At 34.7% G+C, this 19,170-nt stretch overlaps 1 protein-coding gene across 1 annotated transcript in view; it reads left to right on the forward strand.

The window, feature by feature from the left end:
* CEP128 (centrosomal protein 128) overlaps positions 1-19,170 on the forward strand; it is a 419,931-nt gene that overhangs the window by 172,970 nt on the left and 227,791 nt on the right. The window contains exons 17-18 of the mRNA XM_024736316.1: positions 3,339-3,398; positions 18,397-18,589. Coding sequence (XP_024592084.1) covers positions 3,339-3,398; positions 18,397-18,589 — 253 coding nt within the window. The remainder of the gene's footprint in view (positions 1-3,338; positions 3,399-18,396; positions 18,590-19,170) is intronic.

The following is a 19,170-nucleotide window of genomic DNA, read 5'->3' on the forward strand; positions in this document are numbered from 1 at the left end:
TTTTTTTTTTTTTCCTTAAGTAATGTTTTAAAGAAAATCAAATGATAATTCTACACTTGTGCCTTAGGATTCAACTTTAAAAGAAATATTTCAGCTGGTAGAATTTGGTGGAGTTGATGGAATTTCTACAATATATATTTTTATATACATTTTTTAAAAGGCTCAGACGTCAGTTTGAGAGGACTCTGAGCCAAGTACGAGAAGTAATTGGCTTTAGGGGAAAACCAACTTTCAGTCCTGTTATAATGCTGGTTTATTCTTTTCCCTGTCGAATGATGCTTTATTTGGGACTTGTCTTGTTTACATATATTTAAAGCCTTGAAATCCTAATTTTATCACAAAGATGCACAGATTAACAATGCACTATTTATTCTGTATTTAAGAATTTGTGTCAGGATGGCTTGTTTTCAGTCAAGTAGTGATGTAAAAATGGAAACATTTGGATTGTGTTATAAGATATATAAACCTTGTTATGGCCAATTACAGGCTAAAACATAGTGTGCAGATAGCAGATGGCTTAAATATTTTATTTCTTTATGAGGTTCAAATTATCCTTCCAATATTCTGAAAAGTACCCTATTCTTTAATAGGCTTTCAAGAATGCAGTGACTGTGGTAATAGGTCTTTACACCTCTTCCCCTAGAGAAAGACTAATTCAATCTTAGTGATGGGTGGAAAGTAAATCTAAAAGAATGGAAATTCTATTAAGATTTTTTTTTAAGAATTCTTTTTTTTTCATTGTGGGTCTCTTTCCATTAATAACTTCTGTTGTTTCATTCCTATAAAATTGAAAAAAAAAAAAAGAGGAATACTCAAGAACATAACACTTGCTCTCACCTCACAGAAACCACCAAGGTGTTTGTTAAAATAAAATTGATTCTTTGCCTTATAGTTCAGAAATATAGGGGAGATCGGTGGTCCTTGTAAAATGTTTTCAAAAATGGAATAATTCCAATTATTCCTGGTCATTTGTTCATTTTTGAAATATTGCTCATGAAATTTTCAGCCATTTTATGTAGAAAGTGACTGTCTATGGAATGGATTGCATAATAGATATGCCTCAAATGAGTCTGAGAAAAGTCTTTGGGAATATTGACATTATTTCTAATTATATTTTCTTTTTTCAGTGCCATATTTATTATTCCACATTAGTAAGTGCATGCAGTGATTGAAAACCTATGGTTAGACACTTAATAAACCACCACTATTATGAAGCAATTAGAAAAGTGTCTGAATTAAAGATACAACATTTTCATTGACCAATCTTTGATAATTCCAGAGCTTTTCCCCTAACACTTGGTTTTAGCATTTATTTGTGGAGCATGAAGAGGATAGGCTTTGGACCAAGACAGATGTGGGTTCAGATTGTTAATATATGACCTTGGATGAGTTATGTAATCTCTATTCTAAGAATTCATGTCCCATTTATAAGTTGGGTTATTATGAAGATGAAGTAAAAATAGATATAGAAGGTGCACATCATAGTGTGAAGTATCTTGCACTTAGTAGATACTCAACTAATGATAGCTGTCCTTATTATGTAGAGCTTTTTTTGTAGTATACTCATATTACCATGTATATGGCTTCTGTTTCTCTAATCGTTTTATGACAAATACCTGTTACAGTGCTCGTCATAATAGACTTTGAAGTGCATTTATTTATTTATTTTTGTGGTACACGGGTCTCTCACTGTTGTGGCCTCTCCCGTTGCGGAGCACAGGCTCCGGACGCGGAGGCTTAGCGGCCATGGCTCACGGGCCCAGCCGCTTCACGGCATGTGGGATCCTCCCGAACCGGGGCACGAACCCGTATCTCCTGCATCGACAGGCAGACTCTCAAAGACTGTGCCACCAGGGAAGCCCTGAAGTGTATTTATTGATGCTTATATCTTGATACGCAGTTAGTAGTGATAATGGTGTTCTGTATGCCTGACACTGTGCTAACACCCATTTTATTTAATTTATACCTTGGCCTGAGGAGGTAGTTTACTCACTTTACAGATGGTAACCTACAGCTTAGAGGAATTAAGTCACATCACTTATAAGTGATCAAGTGACTGTTCTTAAATACTAAACTATATATAAATTTGTAAAGCAAGTCACAAAATATGAACATTGTACTTATCTCAAATTATTTTGGACTTTAATCTTGAGCACTATACCTTAGATCACTGAAGACTTGAGACTATGACATAGATCAATGAAAAAGAATAATAAAAACATCATACTCAATGACAAATTGATGTTTACAAATATTCAACATGGTACAGAGGTAGAAGAGGAAGAAAACACTATGGACTAGAGTGATTAAGGGAAATCTCACTGAAAAGGCGGGCAAGGCACAAGAGTTGAGTGAGATTTAGATAATGAGAAACATGGATGAGGGAAAGGTTGGCTATAAGAATATAATACTCTTGTATATGGCATGTAGTCAGCACTCATTATGCATTCATCATATGTCTAAATGAATTACCTAATGATATTCCTTAGGGGAATGATGTGCACACACATTAAGAAGTATAGAAGTATTTGAGAATAGGAATAGACATCTCTTGCAAAGGGATAGGATATTTTTAAGCAGAAAATTTCTAGGAAAAAGTGATGCAAAAATATCATAGGTAGCACAGAGTTCAAAGAAGGTAGGCATTGAGAAAAACTTGTGTTTAAAATTAGGAAGTCATTGATAACCTTTGAGTGTAGTTTTATCAGTAATAAGGCAGAACCAGAGGACAAGGGATTTTATAAATGAGTTAGTGTGAAGGTAGAATTTTGTTACCATCATGAATTACATAGCGATGTTGGTATGAAGTCATATTGATTAGGTTCTGTCAGTTCTGCACAACCATTAATGAGACAAAATGGCCCGCATAGTATAAAATTAGAGAAGGAAAAATGAGACAAAGAATTAGGTTTCTATGTAATTACATCTAACTCACTGTGAAATACATTACCTGGGACAAAACTGAGGAAAAGAAACAAACACAAATGAAATAAATTGGTTTAAATGAGGCTGCCTGCCATGCAGAACTCCATGGAATCAGACTCAGTGATTCAAGCAGTAATAGCACTTGAAAGGTGATTCATGTCTCTCTATGTGAGCTAAATATTTACTGTCAATACATACATACATACATACATGGATACATATATACATGCTTACATAAATAGGCATGTTAAATAAATAATGGTTTGGAATTGGTTTCATACTTGGTATGAACTTTCTTCTTTTTAAACCCTTAAGTTTAGACACTAAACTTTTGGATGTAATGGTGAAGAATTTTCATTTATGTAAGTTCACCTCAGAGAAAAATCTAATAGACGATTTCCTCTTTTTTGTAGGTTTTTTCATCTGGTCCTGATATTAATTATGACCCACATCGCTGGTTAGCAGAAAGCAAGGTAATTAATCTTTGAATCCTAAAGTTTTCATAATGTTTATGACATTCAAGCCATCCTATTTGGGCTAGTCATATATTTTGACATATAACTGAGCATATGAAAGCATAATACTTCGTTGCTGGGAAAGATATCATTGTAATGCATTCCAGAAACTTCCATGTTCTTTTAGTTTAACATTTAAAAATTAGCTTAAATATATAGGCATGGAATGAGAGAATAAATGACAGTAAGTAAAACTGTTGAAATATCAGAATTAGACTGTCGGAGAGACAAATTCCTCTGCCTTTTCCTTGGGATAGGCCTTGTCTCTGGAGGTGCACAAAGGTCAGGGCAGCTGTAACCAACCTTCATTTACACATATATACTTATATTCTGATTCTTGAGGGTTAGCTCAAAGCCTGCCAAATCTCTTTGTGGCTCAAGCAAATCAGTCATCTCTCTGGGTGTCTTTGTTTTCTCATTTACAAAATGGGAGGGGTAAACTTTGTGTTCTGAAGATAACTTTGCTGCTTCATGATTCTTTGGCATTATGATTTAAATTTAGTGGAAGGTAACCAAAAATAAGTCAATTGAACAATTTGCTCATTTTAGCAAAAAAGATTCTTCTACACTGTGAGATAGTTATCAGCTATCTTCATAGATCAAATCAACTTAGAAATTCACTAATTGAAATATATAGAGAGTTATGACCATGTAAGATGTTGATACCTGTTTATTCAATTATCAATACTTAAGCACTTGCATTCCTTTTTAGAATAGTTTTTTTCAGCTTTAAATTACTAAAATCTTCCATCCCATTTAAATTCTATAAGAAAACCAACTGTACTATAAACCTCACCAATTGTGGTCCAACTTAGGATTTTATTGCAAGAAAGAAACTTCAAGTTTGTACAATGTCCTTATTTAAAAATATGAGCAAAGTGAGGTTTCTGAGAAGGTATGTGACTTTCTCAGTGCCATATAAAGAGTGGGAAAATGTATTACATGCCATGTCAGATTCACAATTAACATTCTTATTATTATGTGTATTACGATTTAAAGTCTTTGTTCATTCAGCCAAGATTTGTTGATTGAGTACTGTTTTGTATACAGACATTGGGGATATTAAGTAAGTGTTAGCAAGCTGTGAAAGTTAATAGGGAAAATGTAGATGTAAACAAATTTTAGAAATCCATAAAGTGTTTTACATTGTTATAGAAATCCATAAAGTGTTTTATATTGTTATAGAAATATGTAAACATTGACAAAGGAACACAGAAGAAGGAAGAACTATGGTGTTCATGTTGGGAGGCTGGGAGGGTATGACACTGCCAGCATGTCACAGAAGGCTTCTGCAGAAATACAATGTTTAAACGTAGTCATACACACAATATGTAGAAGTACTCTAATTGGCTAAGTATAACAGTGGCAGGAAGATGAATATTTGAGTCAACACAGATAAGGCCCTGAGATTTGTGAGTAAGGTACAGGTGGGAGGTGGTGCAAAAACAGAGTTCACTTTTGAAAACCAGATATTCATTAGAGAAGCCTCTTTAAAAAAAAATTCTTAATAAGAAACTAACAGTATTATGATTGAACATTGAAATTTACTCAGCCTTATAAAATTTTCTCTCCTACTTTAAATACAGTGATCCCGTGCATACCTAACCATTTTTGATAGAACCAAATGCAAACTTGTATTTATGCTACCTGTATAGTAAATTTAGAATAGACATGTTTTGCTGTCTCAGAATTTTTTAGATAGAAACTTCTTGTGCATTAATAAAGAATTTCTCTTTTTTTCCCAACTCCACAATTTTGACAGCAGAGCAATGTACTTGGAATTTTCTTTCAAGTTAAAATCTTTATCATTTCTGAACAGAAAGCTTTCACTGCTGTTGTTCAATTAAATTATGAGAGCCAGAGATGACTCTTAATCATAGCTCTTTAATTTGGGAGCGAGTGAGCCGTTTTCCCTTATCATTTAATGGGATTGAACTTCCGATCAGACAAGTTTTAATACTGCATGAGGCAACTGTTCCTCTACAGTGTAAAAGGGTCATGATAAGCAATACTACGCTGACCAACTGACTAAGGAGGAATTGACTCTATTTACTAGAAAGATGGCTTAGGTTATTGATGGGCTACAATACTGTAATTCCCGTGAACTATGACTGGACAGCTCTATAAGTATTGAAGATAAGATCTGACATCAAAGGACAAAAACTACATGGAAAGTAGAATTGCTATTCAGCGAGTCCATGCTGACATCTTGCTGTATTGGAAGGACCTCTGATTGCATTTGGTAATTGTTTTCATAAATCTGCCAAATGAATTTCTTCTTTTAGTGTTAATTGTAGAAGAACTAAGGGACTGGGTGGGAATTGTGTCACTGTTGCTTGGTTGGCATTGGTGACATAACATAAACATGAAGCCCAACTAAGAGTTGGACCAGGTTCATAGATAAAATGACCAATAAAGGGTAAGAATAATACACTGCAGGGAGGAAGAGGGTTGAGGTGGTCGTTAAGTTATGCAAGGAGTTCCCATAGATAAAGGATTTGTGTTTATCATAAATCCTGACAAGGCATGCAGAGGCCAAGTTTTATTCAGTTTAGCAGAGAATTTTCTAAGTAGCTACTATGCCCCAATTTTATATTACATGCTGTGGATATAACGAATGAATTAAAGGAATGATCCTTCCTCTTGAGGAACATGTTTTCCCTAGAAAAGTCGACACTTATGTAGATAATTTCAACATTATATGTAAGAGCTGTAACAGAGGTATGTAAAAACTGTCTTGGAGGCTGATGTCGCAGATAAATCTTGAAGCCAGCCAGGTAAAGAGGAAGGAACATGCATACAGAGTAAACAATTGTAGGAATGGCCTGGAAGAGAAACAGCATGATAAATGCAAAAGAAACCCCAAGTGATTTGGCAGTACTACATACAGTATGGAAATGTGAGTCAGGGAATGTCAGGGATGAGGCTCCAGAAAGAGGGAGAGATTAGATCCATCAAGAAGAGCATTGTATGCCATTTTCAAAGGTTGGGTCAGCTCTGCATTTAGTGGGGAATCATGAAGGAGTTTTCAACAGGAGAGTGAAATGTTCGTATTCATAGTTTAGAAGCATCACTCTGATAGTGCTGTGAAAGGTAGATTAGAGGTGGGAAGCCCAAAGGCAGGAACACCAGTTAAGAGGTCTTTGAGTGAGACCCAGGACTCTGGTTGAGGTAGGGTGAAAGTTTGAATTTAGGAAATTGTAGAGATTCAGAGGAAGGGACAGACTGAAGAAACATTTTGGTGACAGTATGCAAGTGATGTTTAATGTTATGTCAGAGGCTGATGGAGAAGGAGGTGCCCAGGATTTTCCATTTAAACTAGAAGACTACAGTCAAAGGTTAGTATTGGAATAGACAGACATGCAGGGTCCTAGGTAGGCAAGCTAGCAGAAGTATTGGAAGAGTTTCCACCACAGGGATTGATATCCAGAAAGTTCCATCTGGACAGGAATGCCTAAAGAGAAGCAGGGACAAAGGCATAGAGCAGAGTTTAGCTTCAAATCATGGAGAGAAATGAGAAGTAGCTAAGACACTTGCAGTGAGAAAGTAGGCACAAATCATCAAATCTAGAGCCATCAGGCAGTCACTTTCAGGATGGAACCACAATACTAGCAAGCATCACTCTTGATCCCAGATCTTAACTTATCATTTTATGATAGTGAATAAAAAAGCTGATGTCAACTGCTCTTCAGCACAATGCAGGAGTCTCAGTACTCTTTTGTTTAGAGAGCACATTTAATTCTGGGAGTCTGGTATTAATTATTCTCTTAAGATGCACAAAGGTGTATCTTAGGAGAATTTATATGCTTCTTTGGCTCTGAAGTTCTTTTCCTTCTTGGCCTTTATCCCACTGTATTGAAACTCCCATTTACTCTTCTCCTCTTTCTTTAATCTGTAAGTGTTATGAGGGGTGACCTGTGTCTATCCTGTTCCTATTGCATCTTTAGTGCTTACCACAGGCTTGGCTAAATGCTCAATAAATATTTTTTTTTAGAGAGTAATTAGCCTTGCTGCATTTTCCTACTCAGGTTACTTCCTCAGCTTAAGTATCACCAATGAATAAATAACAAGCAGATTAGATTTCAGTAAATATGTCAGTTCTCAAATATTGGTTTTCTTTGATCAGTACTGTAAATTTTAAGATTATATAAATAAGAAATATACTTCCAAGTTATTTGGGGATTTTCCTATATTATCCTATTTGGTATCATCCCAAAGAGTCACACTTTTTATAGTATCAGTATAACGTGTTTCACGCGTTGACAAGCATTTGCTTTTCCCTACTGTTTTTGCATTGTAACTGAAGCAGCATTAGAGATTGTGAAGTTTGACTTTCTCATTTTGTAGATGAGAAACGGGTCCTGGGAGTTTTGAGTTTTATCTAAGGACATAAAACTAGTTTCTGAGAAGGGTTTGGGAACCTGGATCTCTGAACTCTGTGCCATTGTTTTTTTCTACTGATTGTGTGACCTACACTTGAATATAAACCTTACATTTATATATTGTCTTTTTAGTGATGTGGATTTTTTAAAGACAGTTATTGTGTGAGAAGTATTAGACCTACTGTATTTAATTCTTGTTGAAGGATGCAAATGACCATCTAGTATTTTATCGTTCCAGTGTAGACATCAAAATGTGATACAAATACTCAGGTATCTTCATTCACGTGGTGGAAATATCCTTACGTAGTATACAGGGAACAAACTCAGCTTAATTGGAGGAAGCATTTTGTATTTTTAAATATGTACTATGATTATGGGTATATTTCTTCCAGATTATTTTCAAACCAAGCAGAAAAGTGGAGAAAGTATAATTGAAAATTATATTCTGAGGTTGATTTAGATTTGAACTTTGCAGTTCTGGTTTAATTCTTGTTTTGGTGATCTAGCACATTTTAAAGAATTGCCATCCTCTTTATCTCTGGTTCTTACGTAAGCATTTTCTCTCAAAATTGTTTTTAGAGTTTTGGTGAAGGAAGCATAGTAGTTAAAAGCAGCAAAATTATGGTTCCTGATATTATTGCTAACTCTGTCAACTATAATGTTTTATTTGAATTTTCTGTTTTCCTTGGTTTTTAGCTTTGAGTCACTCCTTAGTGACTTTCGGTATATTATTCCAGTGAATCTCATTAGAGGATTCTTACAGATTAAAAAGATCATTTTGATTGTTTTACTAGGTACTTCAAAATATTCCCACCTAGTTGCAAGCTGTCAACTAAGAAGGTAAAAAACTACCTTATTTAGAAATTCTTTCCCTATTTTGGCTTACTTAGCGATACTTGTTGATGTAGTTAAATAAATAAGCCTATTATGTAATCTGTAAGATGCTCTTGTGAGTGGTTAATAGAATGGTGTTTGCACTGTGACTAATAGCCTTGTCAGCAAATTATTGTTTGGAATTGGTAAAGTTATTCCTATACTGTTTTCCAAGCTGTTTCTCCAAGATACGTAATGAATGATAGATACCGGCTGTTTCTCTAACAGACTCTGATTCTCTTAATTGATTATTGGTGATTAAATTTCCATAAGTTAATTTGTTTCATAGGATTAATAATATATTCTGATACTTATTCAATTCATATCAAGCATCTAACTATAACCTATTTTTAATTTTGTATGGCAATGGAATAAAGGCTCAATAGGAATTGACTGGAGCCATAGGTCATACTGTATTAGTTTGCTAGGGCTGCCATAACAAAACTGGGTAGCTTAAACAATAGGTATTTATTTTCTCACAGCTCTGGAGCCTAGAAGTCAAAGATCACGTTGCCAGGGTTGGTTTCTGGTGAGACTTCTCCTTGCCTTGTAGACGGCCACCTCTCATGTGGGGGCTGGCGGTATGGTTGGAGAAGTTGAAGGTTAGGAGTCAGAGAGTGTCTCTTCTTCTTATGACACTAGCCCTATAGGATTAGGGCCCTACCCTTATGGCCTCATTTAACGTTAATTACTTCCCTAAAGGCCCTGTGTCCAAATTCAGTCACACTGAGAGTTAGGGCTTTAACATATGATTTTGAGAGGGATGTAATTCAGTCCATAACACAGATCAAACCTGATTAATGCTTTGTTGCAAATAATTTTTTGTTATTGTTTTGTTTTTATCAGAACCAGTAGGATTATTGTTATGACAAAACAGAATTGTTTTTTTATTATCATCTCTTAGCAACGGTAGTGAACACGGGCCAAAGACTGGGATGGAATAAGTAGGAAAGCATTATGAAAAATAAACGTGAAGGTATTTTCTAAATTTGCCATTAAATCATTGGGAAAGAACAGATTAAACCAGATGATTGAAGCTGGTGATCCCCAGGGACTCATTTTGTTTGGACCACATGAGTTTAAAAAAATTGATTTGGTAATGAACATTTAAAAAAAATCAATTAAGTGTATTATTGCAACATGAAATTGTTTTCCTTTTGAGATATCAGAGGATCTGATAACACTAGGGTTTCATTCCGTTGTGGTAGAAAACAGAGTTAAGAAGAAGAACCATGGACATGACACCACATTAGATGTGGTGCCCTTCTTGCCCTTCTTTTTTGTGGTTAAATTTTTATATTTGAAATTGATAATGTTCAGATCCTAAATGTGTTACTTTTGACTGTTCATTAAGCTTTCTTAATATAGTTAACTATCGTTTGACATAATCACCATCATTTTCTGTTGATTCCCAATATGGAAGAAAAGTATTACTTGATGTTATCTTTAGGCTTGCACATTATTTTTTTTGAAGTCGATTGAAGAGAAGTGGATTTATCTCTTGTATCCATGCGTGGTTCAAAATAGTAAATAGTAACATAGTAGCCTGAATTGAACTTTTCAAGAAAAACAAAAGAGAACATATTTTCTATGTACTTTTACAGATGTTTCCTATCTGGCACCTTTAGCATGTACATTTGATGTCTCTGATGTAAACCAATGAAATTAACTCCTATAATATCTAATAGGGACTTCGTCCTAGAACATGTTGGTCTTCCTGTAAATAAGAGGTTGAATAATCTGACTCCTTTTACTCTTTCCTCACAAGGATTTTTATGGTCAACTGTGAACCTCATACCTTTTATCAATCCATATTTGATTTTTTTAAGTGCATTCCTTCTGGTTAATCTGTTTCAGATTTCATCTTGCATGTATGTATTTCTTCTGTATGTCAAGGTTATTTCATTTACTTGTCTCCAACATACTAATACATCAATTTATATTCTAATACCTAGCCATCTGTGATAATATTAATTATCTGATTTTAGACTAATCCTGAGGGGATTAGCATCTGAAAGCTGCTGTTTAGGACCATGCCTACATGGCATAGAGTTATCAGGGCTTTTGTATGTACATCCTTTCAGCCCTTCTTCTTTGTGATTGTATTTTTTATAATTCAAATTGATAGTGTTCAGGTCCTAAATGTGTTACTTTTGAATATTAATTAAACTTTCTTAATATATTAAAACTAAAAGAACTTTGGATTTTTTTCTGTTTTCAAGATACCATTCTCTTTTTCTATTTTATTACTTAGATGCAAGGTGCTATGTCTTTCCAAAAAAAATTAACAGCATCTAATTGTTCACTTAATAACATGTGTCAGGACCTCATGATGTGCAAAACTAGCTGTAATGTGCGTGTGGGTGTGTGTGCGCATGCACGTATGTTGGTTGTTTTGGAAACTCCCTAGGAGATTTTAATCGAAGAATATTATTATAAAATTCTTGAAAAATGTGTTGAGGGTTTATTATATTAAATTCTTTAACATACAAGAATAAAGATGTGTGTATGTTTGAGGTGCCAAATAAACAGCAAAAAGACTTTGTTGAAAATATATCTTTTCCAGAAACTGTACATCTAACCTTTCCCTATTTCCTTGCATCATACCAATAATAATATGATAGTCACCGGGGCTTTTCATTTTATTTATTTTTCTTGAGGAACTGGCAAAGATTGATGAGGTTAATAGAAGGTGTGGTCTACAAATTCAGATTGTAGTTTTAATATAGAAGCAGTGATAGCATAGGCTTTTCCTTATTTTTCCTAGTTAATATCAATTAATAAATTAATGACTTAAGTAGTAATGTTTTAGAATCATTTTCCAACTGACCTGTATCAAACTTACTGAATAATTGTCTAGAATAATTTTTATTATTTAGTGCATTGAATACATTCTCATTTTGATTGTAACTAACAGTACACACACAACTAACTACAGTTAGATTGTAACTAACTGTACACACACACAACCTTAGTTGTGTGTACACACACACAACCTTAGTTAAAGAATTTTTTAAAAAAATGTAATAGCAATAACCTAAAATGTGAGGGGGAAGAGAAGTAAAAGTGTAAAGTTTATGAATTCTATTGAAGTTAAGTTGTTATCAGTTTAAAATAGGGTGATACACATTTAAGATATTTTATGTAAGCCTCATGGTAACCACAAGGGGAAATCCTATAATAATTACATAAAACAACATGATAAAGAAGTCAAAGCCTACTGATACCAGAAGACAACAAAACACACACAAAAAAGACAGCAGGATAAGAATCAAAGAACAAGGAACCTACAAAACATCCAGGAAACAATTAACAAAATGACAATAGCAAGCCCTTACCTATCAATAATTACTTTAAATGTAAATGGATTAAATTCTCTAATTAAAAGACATAGAATAGCCAAATGGATAGGAAAAAACAAGATCCAAAAATATGCTGCCTATTAAAGACTTACTTTAGCCTTAAAGGTACACATAGATTGAAAGTGAAGTGATGGAAAAAGACATTTCAGGCAAATGGTAACCCATCCCCCCCAAAAAAAAAGAGAAAACGAAAAAAGCAAGGGTAGCTCTAGTTATATCAGACAAAATAGACTGTAAACAAAAAATGATAAAAAGAGACAAAGAAGGTCATTATAATGGAATCAATACAAGAAGAGAGAACAATTGTAGATATGTGCCCAATGTTGGAGCACCTAAATATTTAAAGGAAAAACTAACATAGCTAAATGGAGGAATAAACAGTAACAAATATAGCAATATTGAGAATAAAATTTCGATATTTACACTCATCTTTTGTAGGTATAAAGGCATAATCACCATAAACAGTTTGGTGTTCATGCTTTCAGTCCTATTTTGATCTAATGGGCTGAGCTGCAGTTATTTTTGACGAAAATGTATATTTTTAGATGTACCTGTCCCTTCCTTTTGAGTCTTTGACATTGAGGATATCCACCTTGTTGTAGTATTTTCTTCCTTTGGGGTTCTATTGCCCCAGACTCTTGTATTTTCCTCCCGACTTTCTATCTACATCTCCATTTTATTTTGAAATTCTCTTGTGTTTATCTCTTCTAAACCCCCTTCTATTTTCTCTGTAGATATTCTTTATGAGCTATTTTATCTCTTCCTATGCCGTTAACTTCCTTTAGGCTGTTGATTCTTTAGTTTGTATCTCTTGGCCATATCTCTTGAGCTTTAGAGCTATATATATATAATTAGATATCCAATTAGTCATCTATGCTTCTGTATCTTTTGTTCCTAACAACTTCTATATGTTTCATCCTAATGTTAACTTCTTAACCCCTAAATCATTGCTTCTTCTAGGTTTCCTGTTTCAGTTTAAGCTAAAAATTGGCCATCAATACTGATTCCTTTCTCCTCCTTACCCCCCTCACATTTAAGACCAAATACATACATTTTGGCTCAACCCTTACCATTTTCACTTGTTTGGCATATTGTAATAGCCTCCTGACTTCCAGCCTCCGATATTTGCTCCACTCTACATAGAGAGTATGTTTTCTAAAGAGCAGTCCAATTCACATCCTTGTCTCTCATATTGTGGTTAGTTGGGGATGATGGTATATCCCTCACCCTCACCGTGTTTTCTTCCTAAATGCATTAGTGGAATGTTATAGTAGAAAGTGCTCCTTTAATCTGGCAGAATTGACCATGTTTTCTGTGCTATGGAAGCTTTTTTCTCTTTTTCTATTTACAATAGTATTTCAAGGTGGATATTGGGAAATGAAGCAGACTTAATTAAATTTCTGTAGTCATAATTGGAAGTTCACATCCTAATTTAAGTTGAGGACTTCCTGTATTTATCTAGTGACATATAGACAAGACAGAGGCCTAAAAATTGTATAGCAAGTACTAAAGCCAGGTCAGCCAGATCTCATCTCTGCAGGGAGGTTTACTTTTAGCTTTGTTGATCTATCCCCTTTTACTTTCCCCTTCCTTCCTTTCTTCCACCCTCCCTCCCTCCCTCCCTTCCTTCCTCCCTCCCTTCCTTCCTCCCTCCCTCCCTCTCTCTCTTTCTTTTGTTACATAACTGCTAAGTTGAGATATAATTCATGTACCATACATTTGACCTATTTAGAGTTACCATTCAATAGTTTTTAGTATAGTCACATAGATGTGCAGCCATCACTATGTGAATTTTAGGACATTTTTATCACCCCAAAAAGACAACCTGGACTATTAGCCATCACATCCTTATCTGTCCATCCCACCCTCCCTGTAGCACTAGTCAACAAGTAATCTGCTTTTATCTCTATAGATTTGTCTGTTCTGGACATTTCCTATGAATGGAATCATAAAATATGCAATCCTTTATGATTAACTTCTTTCATTTAGCAGAATATTATCAAGGTTCATCTGTGTTGTAGTATGTATCATTACTTTACTTCTTCTTGCTAAATAACTGTCCATTGTATGGATATACCACATTCATTTACCAGTTGATGTTCATTTCTATTATTTTTATTTCTTGCCTGTCATGAATAGTGCTGCTATGAACATTTGAGTACAAGTTTTTTGCGTGAATGTGTGTTTTCATTTCTCATAGGTACATACCTAGGAGAGAATTGCTGAGTTATACGGTAATTATGTTTAAGCTTTTGAAGAAAGTCCAGATTGTTTTTCCAAGGTGACTACACCATTGTACATTGCTATTGTCAGTATATGAGAATTTTAATTTCTCTGTATATACACTAACAGTTGTTATCATCTGGTTTTTTTTTGATTATAGCTATGCTGCTGGATGTGAAATGGAATTCTATTGTGGTTTTGATTTGCATTCCCCTGATGGCTAGTGATGTTGAGCATCTTTTCATGTGGTTATTGGCCATTCATATATCTTCTTTGGAGAAATGTCTATTTTGATCTTTTGCTCAATTTGTTATCTTTTAATTTATTATTTGAGTTCTTTACGTATCCTAGATACAAGTCCTTTCTCAGATATGTGATCTATAAGTATTCTCTCCTGTTTAGTAAGTTGTCTTTTCACTTTGTTAATTGTGACCATTGAAGCATAATATTTTACATTTTGATTAAGTTCAGCTTATCAGCTTTTTTCTTTGGTTGCTTGTGCTTTTGGTGTAATGTCTAAGAAATGATTGCCAAACCAAAGTCACAAAGACTTTTCCCTGTTTTCTTCTAGGAGTCTTATATTTTTATTTATTTATTTTTAAATTTTTTATTTAATTATTTATTTTATTTTATTTTGTAGCCATATTTTTAGCAATTACGTTTAGGTCTTTGATCCATTTTGAGTTAATTTTTTTTATGTAGTATGAGGTATGGGTTCAACTCTATTCTTTTACATGTGGTCTTTGATCCATTTTGAGTTAATTTTTTTATCTGGTATGAGGTATGGGTTCAACTTTATTCTTTTATATGTGACTATTCAGTTGTCCCAGCACCACTGGTTGAATAGACTATTCTTTCCTCATCAGATTGTTTTGGCACTCTTGTTGAAAGTCAGTTGACTGTGTATGTATAGTTTTATTTTTGGACTCTCAATTCTATTTCATTGATCTATATGTCTATCCTATGCCAGTACCACACTGTTTTGATTACAGTAGCTCTGTAGTAAGCTTTGAAATGGGTAAGAGTGAGTCCTCCAACTTTGTTCTTATTTTTCCACGCTTTATTTGGCTATTCTGGGTCCCTTGAATGTCCATATGAAATTTAGGATCAGCTTGTCAATTTCTCCAAAAAACCAGCTGGGATTTTGATTGGAATTGCATTGAATCTGTAGGATGTTTGGGGTGTATTTTTGTCTAAACTATATTAAGTCTTCTGATCTTTGTACATGGGATATGGTCCCATTTATTTAGGTATTTAAAAGTTTTTTTACAGTGTTTTGTAGAGTTATTTTTCTTTCAGATATTTTCAGATTGTGTTTTGCAGTTCTTTTTAAAGGTGTATTATTAAGTATATTATCCTTTTGATGCTATTGTACATGCAGTTGACTTTTAACTTTATTTTTGGATTGATCATTCAAGTATATAGAGATACAATTGATTTATGTATATTGACCTTATATACTACAACATTGCTGAACTATTTTATTCTAATGTTTTTAGTGAAATCATTAGGATTTTCTTATACAGGGGCATGTTATCTGCAAAAAAGATGCAAATATGTTTACTTCTTTTTTTTAATGTGGATATATTTTGTTACATTTTCTTGCAAAATTTACCTGCCATGACCTCCTAATACAGTGTTGAATAGAAGTGGTGAGAGCAGATATTCTTTTCTTGTTTCTGATCTTAGGGAGAAAGCATTGTCTTTTTCCGTTAAGTATGATAGTAGTTGTGGGGTTTCTATAAATGTCTTTTATCAGGTTGAGAAAGTTCCCTTCTATTCCTAGTTTGTTGAGTGTCTCCATCGTGAATGGGTGTTGAATTTCATCATATGATTTCTCTGCACCTTTTGATATGATCATGTGGCTTTATGTCCCTAATTCTTACTAATATGGCATATTACATTAATTAATTTTCAGATATTAGTGCAGCCTTGCATTCTTGGGATAAATCCCACTTGATTATGCTGTAAAAACCTTTTTGTATGTTTCTGGATTCTGGTTGCTAGTATTTTGTTAAAGATTTTAAAAAATATCTATTCATAAGTTATATTCATAACTGAAGCCTTGTAAACAATCTGGGGAAATTACAGTTGAGACTTCAGTGTTCTTAGCTTGCTTTGTCTGCAGTAGAGTGACCACCCTATTAGTGGAGAGTTGGTGGAGGAGGGAGTTCCCAATATTTCTGTTGCAGTTACCAAGAATTTAGCTTGTGCAAATCAGAGCTGTGAAGATGAAAACTCCTAGTGGTCTGCCCTTCCTGTGAAATACCTACTATTATGATGTTTCTTCTCACAACATTTTTGACTCCAGAAGTTTGAGTTTTCCACATCAAGTAATTTTTCAATTTTTTGCATTCACCAACTGGGTGCCCTACAACCTAATTACAGCTCTGACACTAACTACCCAGAGTTAGTGCAGATCCTGCAGTTTAAGGTCTCAGTCCCACAAGACTCCCCCTCCCCCACCTTCAGATGCCAGTCACAGGTATTGAGTCCCTAGGTTGCCTACACTTCTATCTGAGCTGGCTTCAAATTGGGGTTCCCATAGTTCATTAATTTGCTATAATGGCTCACAGATTTCAGGGAAATACTTGACTTACTATTATTACTTTATTATAAAGGATGCATATGAACAGCCATATGAAGAGGTATATAGGGCAAGGTCCCAAAGGGTCCTTAGTACTGGAGCTTCTGTCTCTGGAATTTTGGGTGTATCACCCTTTTGGCATGTGGATGTATTCACCAACCTGGAAGCTCATCGTATCTCATTGTTCAGGAGTCTTTATAGAGTTTAATCTTCAGTCCTCCCCTGCCTGTCCCCCATCCCCCTTCTTAGAGGTTGATGAGTAGGATTGTAAGTTTCAACTCTCTAATGATCAGCCCCTTATGGAGGCTATCTGGGGGCCCCACCCTACGCCACCTCATTAACATAAGCTCTGGTCTGATCAAAAGTGCTTTGTTATTAATAAATCATGCCTTTATAAGCATGATTTCCATTTTTATTCACCCAACATATTATACATTTGTTACCTTACAATATAAGTGTATAATTTATCCATAATTTGACTAATGACAGTATTTTGTTCTATGTCACCATCTGTTAGACCTTCTGACCAAAGGAACTGCCTTTTTCTTCATTTCTGGGGATGTTCGAAAGCTGATGTATGTGGGGAGACCCCAGTCTAAGGGCCATATCCCAGTTCTGCTTCATCGTAGGCTAATTCTATCACAGCTACTTTTAATATACTGGGGCATGTCCTAAGAACCTTCTAGACTTCTAGAGGCCTAGAATATTCTTGCTTATGGATTCATGCTATTCAGGGAAATTGTCCCTTTGCTTAATCTCATTTTCCCTTCTAGTTCATGACTTCCCCTATTTTGCTTCTTTGAGGTGAAGACTGTTTAGATTATTTAAAATCAACTAGAAATTGGATGATAGTCTCACTTGGGAAGGTCCTAAGACCCGACTGAAATTCTGTTCTATTGAAGGTAGAAGAAAGATTTCTTTTCTCATCCCTGTTTTAAATATCTAAGTATTAGAGTTGGTGAGGTTAGAGTCCATGGAAAAGAGAGTTGCTTTGATTGAATTTCCTAGTTTTAAATGGGACAAATGCAGACTTTATCTGCCTCATGCCATACAGAATCTCTCTCTCTACCTGATTAGCTAGACCCTTGGGGATATGCATTTTTAGAAACAAAACTAGGAATTTTATCTTATTTTTTAATCTCTAAAATTCCCTTCATAACCAGTTTCTAGATCTATTATGGGGTGTTTTGGATCTTCAAATGCTTGTACCAGACTGCTTTATATATCAAATTAGGGGGTTAATTGTATTACACCTGGAAGTTTAGGAGGCCAAACTTTTCTGTAGTACTGCCTTTCCAAAGATGATAGAGTATACCAAATATTTTATAAAAATCCAAGGAAATCATTTCTGCACAAACTTTTAACTGATATAAACCATTATGCAAATTAAAACATTATGGGTATTTTAAAATTTTGCTTAAATTTGTTAGTTATTGTCTAAATGCAGATTATCATGACTTTCTCATGTTTTGGAATGCTACTGTTTTCTAGATTTTTTAAAAAATTAGATGTAACTGTCATATTTTTAGACTAAACTTCAATGGCTCTGTGAGGAACTGAGAGAGAGAGAAAACAGAGAGAAAAGTCTACGGCACCAGCTGATGTTGTGCAGACAACAACTCGGGAACATGACTGAAAACAAGGAGGCTGAGCTTCAGTGTCTCTTTGAACAGATAGAAAGACAGGAGCAGCTTCTGGAAGAAATACATCGGGAGAAGAGAGGTGTGTTAACTGCTCTTACTCTTTTATTTTTCTTTGTTTATATTTGTGGAATCTTATGTTTGGGAAAAAAATTCTGTTTCTCTTGGCTCTGGTTTGAACTACAGAATTTCCAAATTTGTCTCCTTTCCTTGTCTCTTGTCTCCTTATCTTCATTTCTGGGTCTAGAAGAGAAAACTGTTTCTCCTTGAGAATTTCTCCTTCAGCTACTGTATCCCTCCTGTGTACATAGATAGCATTTGTGTCTGTTGTCCATTTGCAAGTGCTAATTTGCTAAGACATGCTTGTTCTTCCCTGGTAAAATGCCAAAATTTATATTTTACTTCAGTAAAATACCCATTAATTCATTCAACAGATATTTACTTTGTGTCTATTTTGTCTTTGGTACTATTATAGGTGCTAAGGATATTATCAGTAAATGAGAAAAAAAATCCTACTCTTCCTTTTTTTTTTTTTGGCTGCGTTGGGTGGCCTTCATTGCTGCGTGTGGGCTTTCTCCAGTTGCGGCGAACGAGGGCTACTCTTCGTTGTGGTGCGTGGGCTTCTCATTGCGGGGGCTTCTATTATTGCGGAGCACGGGCTCT

The sequence above is a fragment of the Neophocaena asiaeorientalis genome, unplaced genomic scaffold, assembly GCF_003031525.2.
Source record: "Neophocaena asiaeorientalis asiaeorientalis breed wild unplaced genomic scaffold, Neophocaena_asiaeorientalis_V1.1 scaffold152, whole genome shotgun sequence".
In the NCBI taxonomy this organism is placed as follows: domain Eukaryota; kingdom Metazoa; phylum Chordata; class Mammalia; order Artiodactyla; family Phocoenidae; genus Neophocaena; species Neophocaena asiaeorientalis.